At 43.9% G+C, this 18,419-nt stretch overlaps 2 protein-coding genes across 2 annotated transcripts; both read left to right on the top strand.

Annotated features, from left to right (window-relative positions):
* The first annotated feature begins 1,512 nt into the window (after positions 1-1,512).
* On the top strand, positions 1,513-9,949 carry LOC139367943 (uncharacterized). The gene is made up of 6 exons (XM_071106346.1): positions 1,513-1,573; positions 3,206-3,268; positions 3,707-4,404; positions 5,708-5,888; positions 6,007-6,136; positions 6,336-9,949. The coding sequence occupies exons 1-6, from the start codon at positions 1,561-1,563 to the stop codon at positions 6,982-6,984; spliced, it is 1,734 nt and encodes a 577-aa protein (XP_070962447.1). The 5' UTR covers positions 1,513-1,560; the 3' UTR covers positions 6,985-9,949.
* Positions 9,950-10,528: 579 nt separating this feature from the next.
* Positions 10,529-18,190, top strand: LOC139367944 (rap1 GTPase-GDP dissociation stimulator 1-B). The gene is made up of 5 exons (XM_071106347.1): positions 10,529-12,023; positions 14,573-14,677; positions 16,063-16,185; positions 16,286-16,411; positions 16,524-18,190. Exons 1-5 carry the CDS (start codon positions 11,915-11,917, stop codon positions 16,997-16,999), a joined length of 939 nt encoding a protein of 312 aa, XP_070962448.1. The 5' UTR covers positions 10,529-11,914; the 3' UTR covers positions 17,000-18,190.
* Positions 18,191-18,419: the final 229 nt, after the last annotated feature.

Raw genomic sequence — 18,419 nt, 5'->3', positions numbered from 1 at the left:
CTGGTTAAATAAAGGTGTTCTCAACTAGCCTACCTGGTTAAATAAAGGTGTTCTCAACTAGCCTACCTGGTTAAATAAAGGTGTTCTCAACTAGCCTACCTGGTTAAATAAAGGTGTTCTCAACTAGCCTACCTGGTTAAATAAAGGTGTTCTCAACTAGCCTACCTGGTTAAATAAAGGTGTTCTCAACTAGCCTACCTGGTTAAATAAAGGTGTTCTCAACTAGCCTACCTGGTTAAATAAAGGTGTTCTCAACTAGCCTACCTGGTTAAATAAAGGTGTTCTCAACTAGCCTACCTGGTTAAATAAAGGTGTTCTCAACTAGCCTACCTGGTTAAATAAAGGTGTTCTCAACTAGCCTACCTGGTTAAATAAAGGTGTTCTCAACTAGCCTACCTGGTTAAATAAAGGTGTTCTCAACTGGCCTACCTGGTTAAATAAAGGTGTTCTCAACTAGCCTACCTGGTTAAATAAAGGTGTTCTCAACTAGCCTACCTGGTTAAATAAAGGTGTTCTCAACTAGCCTACCTGGTTAAATAAAGGTGTTCTCAACTAGCCTACCTGGTTAAATAAAGGTGTTCTCAACTGGCCTACCTGGTTAAATAAAGGTGTTCTCAACTAGCCTACCTGGTTAAATAAAGGTGTTCTCAACTAGCCTACCTGGTTAAATAAAGGTGTTCTCAACTAGCCTACCTGGTTAAATAAAGGTGTTCTCAACTAGCCTACCTGGTTAAATAAAGGTGTTCTCAACTAGCCTACCTGGTTAAATAAAGGTGTTCTCAACTAGCCTACCTGGTTAAATAAAGGTGTTCTCAACTAGCCTACCTGGTTAAATAAAGGTGTTCTCAACTAGCCTACCTGGTTAAATAAAGGTGTTCTCAACTAGCCTACCTGGTTAAATAAAGGTGTTCTCAACTAGCCTACCTGGTTAAATAAAGGTGTTCTCAACTAGCCTACCTGGTTAAATAAAGGTGTTCTCAACTAGCCTACCTGGTTAAATAAAGGTGACATCTTTAAAAAATAAAACATTTTTAAGAAGCAGCGCTTAAAACAACTCTGGGTACTCGGGCTTCTTTCTGACGTGTATATCACAGTTGTCTTGAAAGCACAAAAATGCCCAAATATCCAATTTTATTTGTCACATGCGCTGAATACAAACAACCCTTACACTGAAATGCTTATACAAGCCAACAATACAGTTTTAAAAAAATAAACGTAAAAAAAATATATAAATAAAAGTAACAAATAATATAAGAGCAGCGGTAAAATAACTACAGCGAGGCTATCTACAGAGGTTACCGGTACAGAGTCAATGTGCGGGGGGCACCGGTTAGTCGAGGTAATATGTACATTTCCGAAGTTTTTTCAAAGTCAGAGATTTCCGAGTTTCGGAGTTGGAAGTTGTTTTGAACGCGACATTTATATTCACTTTGAAGAGATATGATTGGGTCGTTGTAGATTCAAGCCAATCACTGTGCACTATTATTTTCAGCGTCAAACCAATCAGACGGCAGATATTTTTGGCCGCACATCAACGTTATCTTATAGCGCATCATCAACATGGAGCCCTCAGGTAGCTTGCTAAATTATTTCACCCTCGCATAAACATACTAGTGATTGGGAGTGCATGGATATTATTTAGTAGATATTAACGTAACTGTTTACATTTCACAAGGTGTTTGTTAACTAGTAAACACAGACTGTAATGTTAGCTAACTGTTGTACTAGCAAAGTAGCTAACTAGCTAGCTAACAAGCGATAGCTAGTTTGTGATGTTTGCTTTCTCTACCCAGTCTGAAAATTAACGAGTTTGTGACTGTTTGCATTTCAAATGCATGCATTTATGTGTTAGCTGTACGCTAGTTATTGCCTATCAGTATGATGTTGTAGCTAATTAGCTAGCTGGTTGGGTATGATGATGATGATGATATCACAGCTTGAACAATGATCCAGATGTTTCACCGGATGTAGAAATCTTAAGCATCCGGTTGGCGTTTCCACATGGTGATGAAAGGAAGCCCAGTGGCCGGCAGTGGGAGGAGATGGAGTGAGATGGATTTTGGCTGACATTCAGATAATTTTCTCATCAATTAAACATTAGATATTATTACAGTTTTCTGTTCCCAAAACTAAAATCTGTTACGAACAGAGTTGACAAAGTTTTGTCGACTTTACCAAAGTTTCTAAAAAAAAAAGTGCGTTGTTTAGGAGTGCAAGGGCGAATTGAGTTATTGCGCACGTCACAGGGTAGGCGTTCCATAACGAAAATATGCAAATAATTATAGAATGCGCCAATAAGATCTCACTGGCTAGTGCTTGGGTCTGCCCACCCCCTTGCTTCTTCTACCTACTATGATTAATTTGCTCTCATTGGAAACGACAGGCTGTGGTCTATATTGGGTTAGTTATAAAAATCTTTGATATGTCTGGACTGTCACAGACAGCAGGAGGAGAAATAAAAGGATGGCGCTTTCAAGACAACTGTTGCCGCGTTCAAAACAACTGGGAACTGGGAAATCTCAGACTTCAGTGCTTTCAAAACAACTGGGAACAAAAAAAAAACGGGCTTTGACTGGGAAAAATTGATTTGAACGGTCATCCTACTCAGAATTCAAACTCGGGAGCTCTGGTCTTTTTCTGGAGAGCTGACTTTCTGACCTGAAGATCAGACTTCATAGTTTGACATGGAGTTGTTTTGAACGCTGCACGTGAATTTGGGAAAAAATGAGGCCAAACCATGACATCAGTCATCTTCAGGTCGGAAAGTCAGTTCTAGAAAGATGCCAGAGTTTCTGACTTGGGAGACTTCAAAAACAATTTCACCAGTCAGAGCTCATCCCCCCCCCCCCCCAGTTCCCAGTTGTTTTGAACGCTCGTAAGTCTGGGATTTCAGAGTTCCCAGTTGTTTTGAATGCGGCAGGGGAGTGTGTGGGAGGGAAGGTGGGTGATTAGGTGTGTGCATTGACTTGCAACGCTTCCATCGTTCTAGGAACCCACAAGGGTTGCACATTTACATTTTAGCTGTGCACTGCCAATAACACACCTGACCTGACAAACTAGTATCAACTAATTATCCAGTCCTTGATTGGCTGATTTAATGTGTTTAGTACTGGACAATAATGAAATGTGTACACATCTCCAAGACCAGGATTGATAAGAAACCCTGCTTTGCTGGTGACTAAGGATTTCTCTAATTGAATTGCAGGGAACAGAACCCCTGAGGGGAAGGATATGATCCATCTGGCCAAGAAGGCAGAGAAATATGCAGGTATGTACATTGTCTGAAGCATGAATTTAAGGTTGCCATATTAATCAGACTTTTATACCAATGCTTGATGTAAAGTCTGAAACTTATCCCTGCAAAATTGTCAAAGTTTTCCTTAGAAGCCAAAATGTTGAATACAATTACATTTGAACTTACTCTACCAGTTGTCTGAGCGGTTAGTCCTTCAACCACTCGAAATATGATACAAATGTCCACAGGGAATAATTGTTAACCCAACTTTTTTAGAGAGCCGGTAGGTATATGGTTCTCTCGGCTTGTATTTTTGTGACTAGAGAAAAGGCAGATCATTTAGCATGAACTTGGAGGTGCTGGTTAACAAACGTATGAATACTGCAATTTGAAACAAATTGCAAAGTACATGTCAGAAAACAACACAGTTACTGTGGATTTAAATGCTTTTACTTCCCTCCAAACTGCCAGGGACTTCCCAGGCCTCGACTCCAGTTGTGGTCGTGACCCAATCTCAAACATCAGTCGGTGTCCCCAAGAAGCGCATCTACGTAGTACCCATGCCCCGGCGGGCTCCTAAAGAGCCACAAATCCAGATTCGGACTCCCACTGCAGATGCAACCCAAACCCGGACCCCAGTCCCATCCACAAAACGCATCTTTATTGTATCCCAACCTTTCTCTGCCGGGGGCTCGACGCAAACCCAGGTACCAGGCACTAGGAAACACATCTATGTACTAGCTCAGCCCAAAAATGCTGCTGGGGTCAGGACCCAACCCCAAACTACAGCCAGGATCACAACTCAACCCCAAACTACAGCCAGGATCACAATTCCACCCCAAACTATAGCTGGGAAAATAGGCCCACTTAAAGTGCCAGGACAGTCCCAGATCAAGACTCCAACTGGGGCCACAGTTCAATCCCAGATTGTAGCCAGTGTCAAAGCCCAAGTCCAGCCTGCAGTAGGGAGAATAGACCCTCCTAATGCTCCAAGGCAGACTAGGAAGATGGTTCACTTCCAACCCAAGCCTCTGACAGCCAGGGATGCAGCCCCAACCAAGGCTGATGCCCAGACTCAGACCCCTACTGTCGTGGCAGAGGTGGTCTCTATGCTGCAACACGGAGATGTGAGACCTGCACCGCAGCCATACCTGGTTCACAAAGAAGAGGTAATAGTAAATATCATGTACTGAACAAAAATATAAACGCAACATGCAACAATTTCAACGACTTAGGCCTCCCAAATGGTGCAGTGGTCTAAGGTACTGCAGCGCCGTGCTTGAGGCGTCACTACAGACCGGGTTCGATCCCGGGCTGTGTTGCAGCCGGCCGCCACCGGGGGACCCATAAGTTGGCACACAATTGGCCCAGCGTTGTCCGGGTTAGGGGAGGGTCTGGCCTGCGCTCTAGCGACTCCTGTGGCGGACCAGGCGCATGCACGCTGACACAGTCGGCAGTTGTACGGTGTTCCCTGGCTTCCGGGTTAAGCGAGTATTGTGTCAAGAAGCAGTGTGGCTTGGCAGGGTCGTGTTTCAGAGGTAACATGACTCTGGACCTTCGACCTCTTCCAAGTCCATATGAGAGTTGCAGCGATGGGACAAGACTGCAACTACCAATTGGATATTACGAAATTGGGGAGAAAAAGGGCAAAAAAAGTTTTTATAAATTTACAGTTCATGTAAGGAAATCAGTCCATTGAAATAAATTGATTAGGCCCTAATCTATGGATTTCACATAGGGGGCTCAGCCATGGATGGGCCTGGGAGGGCATAGGCCCACCCACTGGGGAGCTAGGCCCAGCCAATCAGAATAGGATTTTCCACACAAAAGGGCTTTATTACATACAGAAATACTCCTCCGTTTCATCAGCTGACCTGGTGGCTGGTCTCAGACGATCCTGCAGGTGAAGAAGCTGGATGTGGAGGTCCTGGGCTCCACACGTGGTCTACGGTTGTGAGGCCGGTTGGACGTACTGCCAAATTCTCTAAAACGGTATTGGAGGCAGCGTATGGTAGAGAAATTAACATTAAATTCTCAGTACAACAGCTCTGGTGGACATTCCTGCAGTCAGCATGCCAATTGCACGCTCCCTCAAAACTTGAGATATCTGTGGTATTGTGCGACAAAACTGCATAGAGTGGCCTTTTTGTTGTCCCCAGCACAAGGCGCACCTGTGTAATGATCATACTGTTTAATCAGTTTCTTGATATGCCACACCTGTCAGGTGGATGGATTATCTTGGCAAAGAAGAAATTTGTGCACAACATTTGAGAGAAATTAGCTTTTTGTGCATATGGAACATTTCTGGGATCTTTTATTTCAGCTCATGAAATATGGGACCAACACTTTACATGTTGTGTTTTATATTTTTGTTCAGTAGATATTGTTTTCATTTAATTTAAAGGTACACTTTGGGATCTGGGACTGTTCAATGGTCATTGAAATTATTGATATTTACCCATTGATTGATAGGTGCTGAGGAGGATGGGTGCGCCAGAGAAGATGTCAGTGAGAACGTTGCTGATGTACACTGGGAAGAACCCTGCAGACCGAGACAGCAAGAACAGATTGGTGAAAAACCTGATTAAGGCTGGAATCCCCCCCGTCGAGATCCCTGCCTATATCACCAGTGCCTTCTCCAGGCTCACCGAGGGTAAGCGAGGGAGAGAGAGATTTTCTCCAGGTGACACAAGAACGCTGGGTAGTGGCATGTCCCTAGCTACCTAAAACGATTACCTCAACTTCTGTAACGTGTGTGTGTGTTCCTTCAGGCGACACCACAATGCTGTGTAGTGACATGAAGTCCCTAGCTATCAAACACCTCAACTTCACCAATATGGCCGAGCAGCTCATAGAGGAGACCAACCCTGTGCAGCACTGGTCCAAGATCATCGATACCAAGTAAGCTCTCATAGACGTATACCTTATGTTGGGTCCAAGGTTATCCATTCATCAATGCCAGTTACTACTGGTATTTCAAAGTATCTTAACTTCTGAATATGTTCCATAGATAGGAAAATGATGTATCTGTCATCGTTTAATCTTTTCCTATTTGTCAGTTTGTTAATTAGTCCCCTCACTCCTCCCACACCCCTCTCAGAGCCCAGCTAGAGGAGATGAGACTGTGTTTCAGGGACCCAGCTAACAGTCGTCTGATGGACAACGTGACCCACGGTATGAGCACAGGCGTGATGGACGCCACCTTCGACATCATCTCTACCCTCATTGACTACCAGGTGCAGCTAATCGCCTGTCTAGTGAACACCATGCCTTCACACCAAACTCCCACTGTCAAAACTAGGCCTTCTCCGGCCCTTCCCACGGCTTCTTCCGTGTCCCCCCCTGTTATCACCAATCCGACGCCCCTGGGCCCATTCGCCTCCCAACCCCCCTTGAAACGTCTCTATGTGATAGCCCAGCCCCACAACAAGCCCCTGCGGTGCTGCCAAGAGACCCAGAACGAGACCCAGACAGACACCCAGCTCCCTACGGAACCACTGAAACATCAGAAGGGTCGAGGCGTCCAGCGTGGCCCCAGGGGATCTTACAGGAAGAGAGCCGCTTCAGGGGCCTCAGACAGGAAACAGGAAGCGGCTCAGGAGAAGGGGAGGGGTAAGAAGGTTAAGCTAAACCCCTCCCCACACGTTGCCACGGTTACCGAGGAAGAGGGGAATGCAAAGATGGCCAAAAAGAGAACTCCTGGCAACTCAGAAGGAAACTCTGCAGCTGGATGTACACAAACAAATTGAAAAGTTACAGAATGTGTAGCTGCAAACTCCAGCAGAAAGGAAACCCCAACAGTTGCGGCAACAGAAACATAGCCTCGTTCCAGAAACAGTTTCTGGCTCCTACACTTGTGTAGGCCTAGATATGAGGGGATTGGATAGGTGAAAGCAATTGGATAGGTATAGCAAATCAAATTTGATTTGTCACATGCGCCGAATACAACTGGTGTAGTAGACCTTACCTTGAAATGCTTACTTACAGGCCCTTAACCAACAATGCAGTTCAAGAAAGAGTTAAGATAATATTTACAAAATAAACAAAAAAATGTAATGTAACAATAAAAATAACAATAACAATGCTATATACAGGGGGTACCAGCACTGGGTCAATGTGCAGGTACAGGTTAGTTGAGGGGGGGGTTCAATGTAAATAGTCCGGTTGGTCATTTGGTTCATTGGTCAGCAGTCTTATTGCTTGGGGTAGAAGCTGTTACGGAGCCTTTTGGACCTAGACTTGGTGCTCCGGTACGGCTTGCTGTGTGGTAGCAGAGAGAACAGTCTATGACTTGGGAGACTGGAGTCTTTGACAATTTTTTGGGGCCTTCCTCTGACACTGCCTCGTATTGAGGTCCTGAATAGCAGGAAGCTTGGCCCCAGTGATGCACTGGGCCGTACATACTACCCTCTGTAGCGCCTTACGGTTGGATGCCAAGCAGTTGCCATGCCAGGCGGTGATGCAACCGGTCAGGATGCTCTCGATGGTGCAGCTCTAGGACTTTTTGAGGATAATGGGACCCATGCCAAGTATTTTCAGTCTCCTGAGTGGGAAAAGGTGTTGTCGTGCCCTCTTCATGACTGTCTTGGTGTGTTTGGACCATGATAGTTTGCCAGTGATGTAGACACCAAGGGACTTCAAACTCTCGACCCGCTCCACTACGGCCCTGTCGATGTGAATGGGGGTGTGTTCGGCCATTATTTTCCTGTAGTCCACGATCAGCTAATTTTTGTCTTGATCATGTTGAAGTAGAGGTTGTTGTCCTGGCACCACACTGCCAGGTCTCTGATCTCCCTATAGGCTGTCTCATCGTTGTCGGTGATCAGGCCTACCACTGTTGTGTCGTCAGCAAACTTAATGATAGTGTTGGAGTCGTGCTTGGTCACGCAGTCGTGGGTGAACATGGAGTACAGGAGGGACTGAGCACGCACCCCGTGTTGAGGATCAGTGTGGTAATGTGTTGTTGTCCAGGATCCAGTTGCAGAGGGAGGTGTTTAGTCCCAGGGTCCTCAGCTTAGTGATGAGCTTTGTGGGCACTATGGTGTTGAACGCTGTGCTGTAGTCAATGAACAGCATTCTCACAGGAGTTAATTTTGTTCAGGTGGGAAACGGCAGTGTGGAGTGCTATTGAGATTGCGTCATCTGTGGATCTGTTGGGGTGGTATGCGAATTGGAGTGGATCTAGGGTTTACAGGATTATGGTGTTGATGTGAGCCATGACCAGACTTTCCAAGCACTTCATGGCTACCGACGTGAGTGCTACAGGGCAGTAGTCATTTAGGCAGGTTACCTTCGCTTTCTTGGAGACCGGGACTATGCTGGTCTGCTTGAAACATGCAGGTATTACAGACCTGGTCAGGGAGAGGTTGAAAATGTCAGTGAAAACACTTGCCAGTTGGTCCGCGCATACTCTTGACTACACGTCCTGGTAATATGTGAATGTTGTCCTGTCTTAAAGATCTTGCTCACATCAGCTACGGAGAGTGTGATCACACAGTCGTCTGGAACAGCTGGTGCTCTCATGCATGCTTCAGTGTTGCTTGCCTCAAAGTGAGCATGTGGTGTACCGCAGGGCAGCTCTCTAGGCCCTCCACTCTTTTCTATTTTTACCAATGACCTGCCACTGGCATTAAACAAAGCATGTGTGTCCATGTATGCTGATGATTCAACTGTATGCGCATCAGCAACCACAGCTAATGAAGTCACTGAAACCATTAACAAAGAGTTGCAGTATGTTTTGTAATGGGTGGCCAGTAATAAACTGGTCCTGAACATTTCTAAAACTAAGAGCATTGTATTTGGTACAAATAATTCCTTAAGTGCTAGACCTCAGCTGAATCCTGTATTGAATGGTGTGGCTGTTGAACAAGTTTAGGAGACTAAATTACTTGCCGTTACCTTAGATTGTAAACTGTCATGGTTTAAAAAATATAGATTCAATGGTTGTAAAGATGGGGAGAGGTCTAGTCGTAATAAAGATGCTCTGCTTTTTTGACACCACACTCCAAAAAAGCAAGTTCTGCAGGCTCTAGTTTTGTCTAATCTTGATTATTGTCCCGTCGTGGTCAGTGCTGCAAGAAAAGACCTAGTTAAGCTTCGGCAGGCCCAGAACAGAGCGGCACGTTTTGCTCTTCATTGTATTTAGAGGGCTGAAATACTATGCTGGCCAGTGTCTCTTGGTTAAGAGTTGAGGAGAGACTGACTGCATCACTTCTTATTTTTATAAGAAACATTAATGTGTTGAAATCCCAAATTGTTTGCATTGTCAACTTACACATCGCTCTGACACACACACACACTTATCCCACCAGACATGCCACCAGGGGTCTTTTCATAGTCCACAAATCCAGAACAAATTCAAGAAAACATCCAATATTATATAGAGCCCTTATTGCATGGAACTTCCTTCCATCTTATATTGCTCAAATAAACATCAAATCTGGTTTATAAAAACAGATAAAGCAACACCTTGCGGCACAACGCCTCTCCCCTATTTGAACTAGATAGTTTGTGTGTATGTATTGATATGTAGGCTACGTGTGCCTTTAAAAATTATATATGTAGTTCTGTCCTTGAGCTGCTGTTTTCTATTGATGTTCTGTATTATGCCATTCTGTATAATGTTTAATGTTTTGTGTGGACCCCAGGAAGAGTAGCTGCTGCTTTTGCAACAGCTAATGGGGATTCTAATAAAATACTAATGACCAAATAAAAGGCCTTTAGCTCGTCTGGTAGGCTCGTGTCACTGGGCAGCTCGTGGCTGGGTTTCCCTTTGTAGTCCGTGATAGTTTGCAAGCCCTGCTACATCCGACGAGCGTCAGAGCCGGTGTCGTACGATTCATTCTTAGTCCTGTATTGACGCTTTGCCTATTTTTTATAATTTGTCTGATGGCATAGCAGGATTTCTTATAAGCGTCTGGATAAGTGTCCCGCTCCTTAAAAGCAGTAGCTCTAGCCTTTAGCTCGGTGCGGATGTTGCCTGTAATCCATGGCTTCTGGTTGGGATATGTACGTATGGTCACTGTGAGGACGATGTCGTCGATGCACTTATTGATGAAGCCAGTCACTGAGGTGGTGTACCCCTCAATGCCATTGGATGAATCCCCGAAAGTTTTCCAGTCTGTGCTAGCAAAACAGTCCTGTGGCGTCCGCGTCATCTGACCACTTCTGTATTGATTGAGTCACTGGTAATTCCTGCTTTAGTTTTTGCTTGTAAGCAGGAATCAGGAGGATAGAATTATGAGATTTGCCAAATGGAGGGCGAGGGAGAGCTTTGTATGCATCTCTGTGTGTGATCATAGATCACTCTTTCCTGCTGCCCTCACTGCTTGCAGTAGGGGGCAGTTATTCGCCCGTAGAGTGTTTCCACCATTTTAACGTAAACTGGGTGGGGATTCTTATGGGTTGGGAGCGATCAGACAATGATCAGAGTATTATTAGCCTTAACCTTTTTTTCAAAACACAAAAGAATAAGGACATTTTAAATGGTTTGAGCAAGGTGCTGTGCAGAACCACTGATCTACAAATCATCCTGCATTCTAAAGAACTACCCAGTAAGAAATCCTCACGTACAAGGATTAGCAAAACACCTTGCTCATTCAGCCGAATGTAAATTGGCCAAGTCAACCAAGCCAAGGGCCTATAAAGCCCCATAAAACTGGCGGTTAAACAGGGAAATGGTTCCAATCCTTTTTCCACCATTCGTTTTTCCCAAAGGGGATTTTAGAAACGCCTAGAATAAGGGCTGTGTTTCATGTAGGCTTACTCTGGCGTGGCGTTTTGATAACCATGCAAATCTCTTTTGGACAAGGTTTACTTTTATCAATATATTCGGCTCTGATTCGAAAGTGCTAATTAACATCAAAGTAGACATCATGCAAGACTATAAATCCCTGCAAGGTCCCTCATGTCATCTCTAGCTGACACCTTTGCTAACAGGTATTGTGTCATTTTAGAATTTGCCCAAGACAGTTCAGAATTGTCCATTTAAAGAAATGTTACCAATTTATTCATTACAACATTTAGCTAACTTTAGATAGTTCATCCAGAGATTCTTAATTTTGCCGAGATTTGGCAGCCTCATCCAAATCATCATGGCATTTGTAGTTCTTTATGATAGCCACATTAACAGCTAATCAGCATTTCATTTGATGAAATACAGGCAAATATATTGATAAAAGTCACCTTGATAAAAGGAATCTTAAGTGTAAAATCCCATAGAAGAATGAAGGGTAGAAAACCTGTATGACCGCTAGGTTATATGGATATGTTTACTGTGGTAATGAATTGTCTGCCAACACAGCGGGTGAAAGGGAGGGAGGAACCGAGGGAGAGCAGCTTTGCAGGGAATTAGGATTTACTCTGTATTAGCGTAGAGGAGGAGGAGGGAGGGAGAGAAAGAAAAACGCCTGAAAGAGCGGGAGTACGGAATATGTAACATAAAAGGCAAGAAGGAAATAAATGGATTCGGGGCTTGCTGAGCGTATCATAGAGGAGGGAAGAGAGATGAGGTAGAAAGAAAGGAGAAGACGGTGTCTGAAACAGCAACAGACAGATGTTCCGGAAAGCTGGCGAAGAGATACGGATAAGATATAGGGGGAGAGGGGGAGTGCAGAGGTGTGTAGAAAACATTGTCTGGTTGACAGACGGTTTGATAAACAACTGCAACAAAAAGGCCGGATGGGAGTCTATACTGACACATATGCAGGCATACACACCCACAACACACACATGGATAGACTGCGGCCGACCAGTGACTCCGGTCGACTATTGCCAGTGGTACCCAAAGGTGAGTGTTGAGTAGAATTGCGTTTTTTTTTTAAAGTTTGGTGTGTGAACTGAGCCACACTGAGTTTGGTGTGTGGACTGAGCCACACACTAAACATACTATTGAGCACTGAGCATTACACCACGGATATTGCTTCATTTGATATGAACACTAGCATGGCACCAGTGTGTACAGCGCGCCACAGGAGAGGGGATTACTATGCGACCTGACACAGCTGCTGTTGCTATGTTCCTTACACTTCTATATCAGTACATTATAAACTGGGTGGTTCGAGCCCTGCTGATTGGCTGACAGGCGTGGTATATAGCACAGGTATGACTAAACGTTATTTGTTTTACTGCTAAATTACGTTGGTAACCAGTGACACCTCGGGGGTTTGTGGTATTTTGCCAATATACCACAGCTAAGAGCTGTTGCACAACGAAAAGCGGAGTGACCCTTAGCCGTGGCCTTATGCCTTATGCCACAACCCTCGTGCCTTATATCTTAAGTATACACTGACATAGTCACTTAGGTTTACACTACTCTGTAGGGTACGTGTTATACAGTGCCTTGCGAAAGTATTCGGCCCCCTTGAACTTTGCGACCTTTTGCCACATTTCAGGCTTCAAACATAAAGATATAAAACTGTATTTTTTTTGTGAAGAATCAACAACAAGTGGGACACAATCATGAAGTGGAACGACATTTATTGGATATTTCAAACTTTTTTAACAAATCAAAAACTGAAAAATTGGGCGTGCAAAATTATTCAGCCCCTTTACTTTCAGTGCAGCAAACTCTCTCCAGAAGTTCAGTGAGGATCTCTGAATGATCCAATGTTGACCTAAATGACTAATGATGATAAATACAATCCACCTGTGTGTAATCAAGTCTCCGTATAAATGCACCTGCACTGTGATAGTCTCAGAGGTCCGTTAAAAGCGCAGAGAGCATCATGAAGAACAAGGAACACACCAGGCAGGTCCGAGATACTGTTGTGAAGAAGTTTAAAGCGGGATTTGGATACAAAAAGATTTCCCAAGCTTTAAACATCCCAAGAAGCACTGTGCAAGCGATAATTTTGAAATGGAAGGAGTATCAGACCACTGCAAATCTACCAAGACCTGGCCGTCCCTCTAAACTTTCAGCTCATACAAGGAGAAGACTGATCAGAGATGCAGCCAAGAGGCCCATGATCACTCTGGATTAACTGCAGAGATCTACAGCTGAGGTGGGAGACTCTGTCCATAGGACAACAATCAGTCGTATATTGCACAAATCTGGCCTTTATGGAAGAGTGGCAAGAAGAAAGCCATTTCTTAAAGATATCCATAAAAAGTGTTGTTTAAAGTTTGCCACAAGCCACCTGGGAGACACACCAAACATGTGGAAGAAGGTGCTCTGGTCAGATGAAACCAAAATTGAACTTTTTGGCAACAATGCAAAATGTTATGTTTGGCGTAAAAGCAACACAGCTGAACACACCATCCCCACTGTCAAACATGGTGGTGGCAGCATCATGGTTTGGGCCTGCTTTTCTTCAGCAGAGGCAGGGAAGATGGTTAAAATTGATGGGAAAATGGATGGAGCCAAATACAGGACCATTCTGGAAGAAAACCTGATGGAGTCTGCAAAAGACCTGAGACTGGGACGGAGATTTGTCTTCCAACAAGACAATGATCCAAAACATAAAGCAAAATCTACAATGGAATGGTTAAAAAAAAAACATATCCAGGTGTTAGAATGGCCAAGTCAAAGTCCAGACCTGAATCCAATCGAGAATCTGTGGAAAGAACTGAAAACTGCTGTTCACAAATGCTCTCCATCCAACCTCACTGAGCTCGAGCTGTTTTGCAAGGAGTAATGGGAAAAAATGTCAGTCTCTCGATGTGCAAAACTGATAGAGACATACCCCAAGCGACTTACAGCTGTAATCGCAGCAAAAGGTGGCGCTACAAAGTATTAACTTAAGGGGGCTGAATAATTTTGCACGCCCAATTTTTCAGTTTTTGATTTGTTAAAAAAGTTTGAAATATCCAATAAATGTCGTTCCACTTCATGATTGTGTCCCACTTGTTGTTGATTCTTCACAAAAAAATACAGTTTTATATCTTTATGTTTGAAGCCTGAAATGTGGCAAAAGGTCGCAAAGTTCAAGGGGGCCGAATACTTTCGCAAGGCACTGTATGTGTCCCAGGCTGGGATCTGAACCCGTGTCCCCAATGGGAAAAACCAACCTGGGCTGAAGGTGAAACTGATTTTGTTCGCGGACAGGGGTACCTCATCACGAGGCCGACTCATGTCTGCTACGTTTGCTTGTGGTGTCTATAGCGCTGTCATGTATATGTGGTACAATGTTATTCATTTCAAATCGGTACTTGAAGTGGGATGAAAACGATGCCAGAGCTCACCATCATTTTACTGTACCAGGGTTCATATTGAAGGGTCTCCCAGCCCACAGCCAAACGTATTAACCAATGCTGTACTATGGTTATAGGGAGATCGTAACAAGCGAACTTGTACAGGAAGTATTCATATTCAATCATCTCTCTCTCTCATCCTCTCAGACCCTCTCACTAATGCATTAGATGCCATTGTGGTCAGTACTGATCTCATCGAAGATGAACTCCGACCTCACCTGGAAACAGTACTTACTGTCATACAGGAAAAACGTGAGTCACACACACACACCTCTGACCACAGCAAAGAGGACACTACCTGCCAACGAAACCAAAAAATTACACAAAAAGGTGGCCTTTCCTTCAAGGGAGAACTTTGATTTTGTCTATTCTCCAAAAATATATTATGTACAGTAGCCAAGCTATTGTTAAACAGGATGGAAGGGAGGGGTTTCCATTAGTTACCACAGCCACAAAGTCCAAATATCGTAGAAATTCATGAACACCAAAATGAGCTTTTTGGTCTTATTTTAGGTTAGGGTTAGCAGTGTGTTTTTCAGTTTAGGGTTAAGGTTAGGTTTAAAATCACATTTTAAGAAGAGAAGTTTGTGGTAACAAGTGAGGAACAAGAGAGAGAAGGAAGGAAGGGGTTGAGAGCGGGAGAGTTGGATGCGTGACCAATTGGACAAACAGTCGCTAAGCCGTTTGTGTCTGAGGGAGAGAGAGGGAGGGAGGGAGAAAGAGAGACGAAATGGGAGGGAGAGGCAAAAAGGTCACAGGGTTGATTAACCTGCCTGGATTAAACTCACACACACGTAAACAAACCATACACAATGTACATAAACTCAGCAAAAAAAGAAACGTCCTCTCACTGTCAACTGCAGATTTTTTTCAGCAAACTTAACATGTGTAAATATTTGTATGAACTTAACAAGATTCAACAACTGAGACATAAACTGAACAAGTTCCACCGACATGTGACTAACAGAAATGGAATAATGTGTCCCTGAACAAAGGTGGGGTCAAAAGTAACAGTCCGTATCTGGTGTGGCCACCAGCTGCATTAAGTACAGCAGTGCATCTCCTGACCGTTCCAGAAGTGCATGTTCATTAATTGTTTATGGTTCATTGAACAAGCATGGGAAACAGTGTTTAAACCCTTTACAATGAAGATCTGTGAAGTTATTTGGATTTTTACAAATTATCTTTGAAAGACAGTGTCTTGAAAAGGGGATGTTTCTTTTTTTGCTGAGTTTACATGGCACACACATTATTCATGAAACAGTTTAGCTCCCGTCCCTCTCCTCGCTTCTACCTGGGCTCGAACCAGGGACCCTCTGCACACATCGACAACAGCCACTCTCGAAGCATCCTTACCCATCGCTCCACAAAAGCCTCAGCCCTTGCAGAGCAAGGGGAACAACTACTTCAAGGTCTCAGAGCGAGTGACGTCACCAATTGAAACGCTATTAGCGCGAACCCCGCTAACTAGCTAGCCATTTCACATCGGTTACACTCACACAGTCACGCACACACAGTATTCACATGCATGCCTGGATGGCTTGTAGGTAAATGGAGGGAGAATACAGTAAAGAGTGTATATTGCGCTTGTTAATATGATGCTGTGCATTTAATCTCTCTTTGTGTGTGGTGTGTAGAGCGTGGGGCTGCGGAACAGGTGGCAGTGAGTGGTGTATTACCTACTCTGGCTCAAGCCCTTAGGAGGAGAGGACCGCTTACTTTAATGACTGCTAAACTGGTGTCAGAACTGGCCAGAGAAAGTAAGTCTCTCTCTCTCTGCCTCTCTCTCTCTCTGCCTCTTTCTGCCTCTCTCTCTCTCTGCCTCTCATGGTTGTCATTCACTGCTTCTTTCTCCATCAGCGGTGATCAGGGAGAGGTGTGGGGAGACAGGGGTGTCATCTGCTCTGCTGTCTGTGCTGGTCTCCAGGGATCAGGAGTTGCTGATACACGCTGGCCGCGCTATCGCTCGTATCTGCTACGAGAGCCGTGAGTCATCGCTAACCTCTGACCCCTAACCCTCGACCACAGCCTTATATCTAACGCTTCAAGTCTAAGCCCTTAACCTAACCTTTCTTACACATATTTCTCTCTCTCTCAGGGTGTCAACAGGAGCAGTTGTTGCGTTTGGGGGCGGTCCCTAGGCTGGTTGGAATCCTGCTGGGTTTTAAAAGCAACCAGGCTCTGGAGGGTGTGTGTCTTGTGGCCCTGTGTAACCTAGGTGACATGGGAGAGGGGGGGGAGGATGGAGGTATATCGTGGGAGAGAGGCGTGTCACTATGTCCCGAGGAGTCTGTGTTTCGTGGCGTGACTTCTCACTCCTGCGGCTTTGGCTCCATGGTTACAGTCGTCAGACTGACCCAGTGGTCGCCCGGGCAACACACCGTCAGCATCGAGGTGTTATCCCGTTACTCCATCGGGTTCTGGACAATGCATAACAACCGCCGGACAGTGCGACGTTCACCACTCTCTCACCTGGGAACGTGTCCTAGGTTCTACAAAGCCATCAAGTACTCCGTTCAGAACATTCCCAACAGTAGAAGCCTCAAGTCACTGATCTTCCACACCTTCCTTTGAGAGGGGGATGGACTACAAACATGGCAGCATATTATGGACTACAAACATGGCAGTATATCATGGTTTACAAACAACGCACCATATTATGAACTAAAAACATTTTTCATTGACTATGAATATGGTATTCTATCAATGACAAACAGGAGAACTCATTCACACCTTAGAGAGGAACGGACTACAAACATGGCATTTTATGGACTACAAACAGGTTGACTCTGAAAGTCACTACAGATACATCAGGACTGCAGACAGAAACCGAGATGACTGTGGGTGTTGGGGTTCTGGATGTACCTTACCCAATTAGAAATAAATCGGAGTTCAATTTCTTTTCAAAATTTACGTTAAAGATTCAAATCTATTTCTTTATTTTGTTTTTAAGAAATTCTAAAATAATTTGACAACCCTGCTTTGTACGCTTTTAAATGATATCAAACTCAACTGTTTACCTTTTTTCAGTCAGTGATGAAGACATGTGTCATGGTATGGTGGGGTGTGCAAATGGGTCAACTTTGGGAACCTCTATCTTTTGAAGGTTTTGGCATTCAGGTCCAAGATGTCCCTTTTTGACCACTTCTTAAATGGGAAAACATGTTTGACAAATGTTGCTTAATCAAAAGTGATGCTGTCAAAAAGTGATTAAATTCAAATGGATTTACCCCCCCACACACACACACTACTAGGTCCGTATAGCGGCCGATAGGTTTGTTCATAACATTCATTATACACAATACAATCTTAGACTGAACTTCTTACTGTGTAGCTCTTTCTCTCTATCTCTGGGTTTTGTATCATACACAATGTTTAAAATGTCAGAACAGTAGTTTTCTCATAAAAAAATTTCATATGCAAGAACCGGTGACACTTGTAATTTCTGCTGTGCCATATAAAACCATGTTTTTGACAATTCGTTAGCCAATTTTACTACTCCACAAGTATTTCAACCTAATTCTGCATAATTTTAACCTGTTGACCGTTAACGTTAAGTGGATGGCCATATAAAACACATGTTCATGTAGGCCATGAACAGTACCTAGTAATGCCTTACACTGTTAGAAAGCTCAGATTGTGCTTTTTTTTTATTAGCTATTCATTATTTTTTGATTTTATGCATTTAAAAAAACGGAAATGGTTCCAATGTTTTTTCCGCCATTCATTTTTCACATTGTGAATAAATAAAGTATAATTAATTGTGTGTTTGGTGTAGGTGTTCCTTGGCATGACGTTTTAATAGCCGTGTAATTCTCTCTCGGACAAGGTGAGTTTTATCAATAAATTCGCCTCAATTTACTCTCAAAAATTCGCAATGCTAATTATTGATGAACGTTACCTTGTCAGAGAGATTTGCGTGGTTATCGAAACGTCACGCCAGGGTATTCCTACACGAAACAGAGACATTTGAAGTAGTTATAACATCCCAGAT

The sequence above is a fragment of the Oncorhynchus clarkii genome, chromosome 16 (genome assembly GCF_045791955.1).
Source record: "Oncorhynchus clarkii lewisi isolate Uvic-CL-2024 chromosome 16, UVic_Ocla_1.0, whole genome shotgun sequence".
Taxonomy (NCBI): domain Eukaryota; kingdom Metazoa; phylum Chordata; class Actinopteri; order Salmoniformes; family Salmonidae; genus Oncorhynchus; species Oncorhynchus clarkii.
Note: the sequence above shows the minus strand (reverse complement) of the source record. Positions and strands in the feature narration are given on the sequence as shown.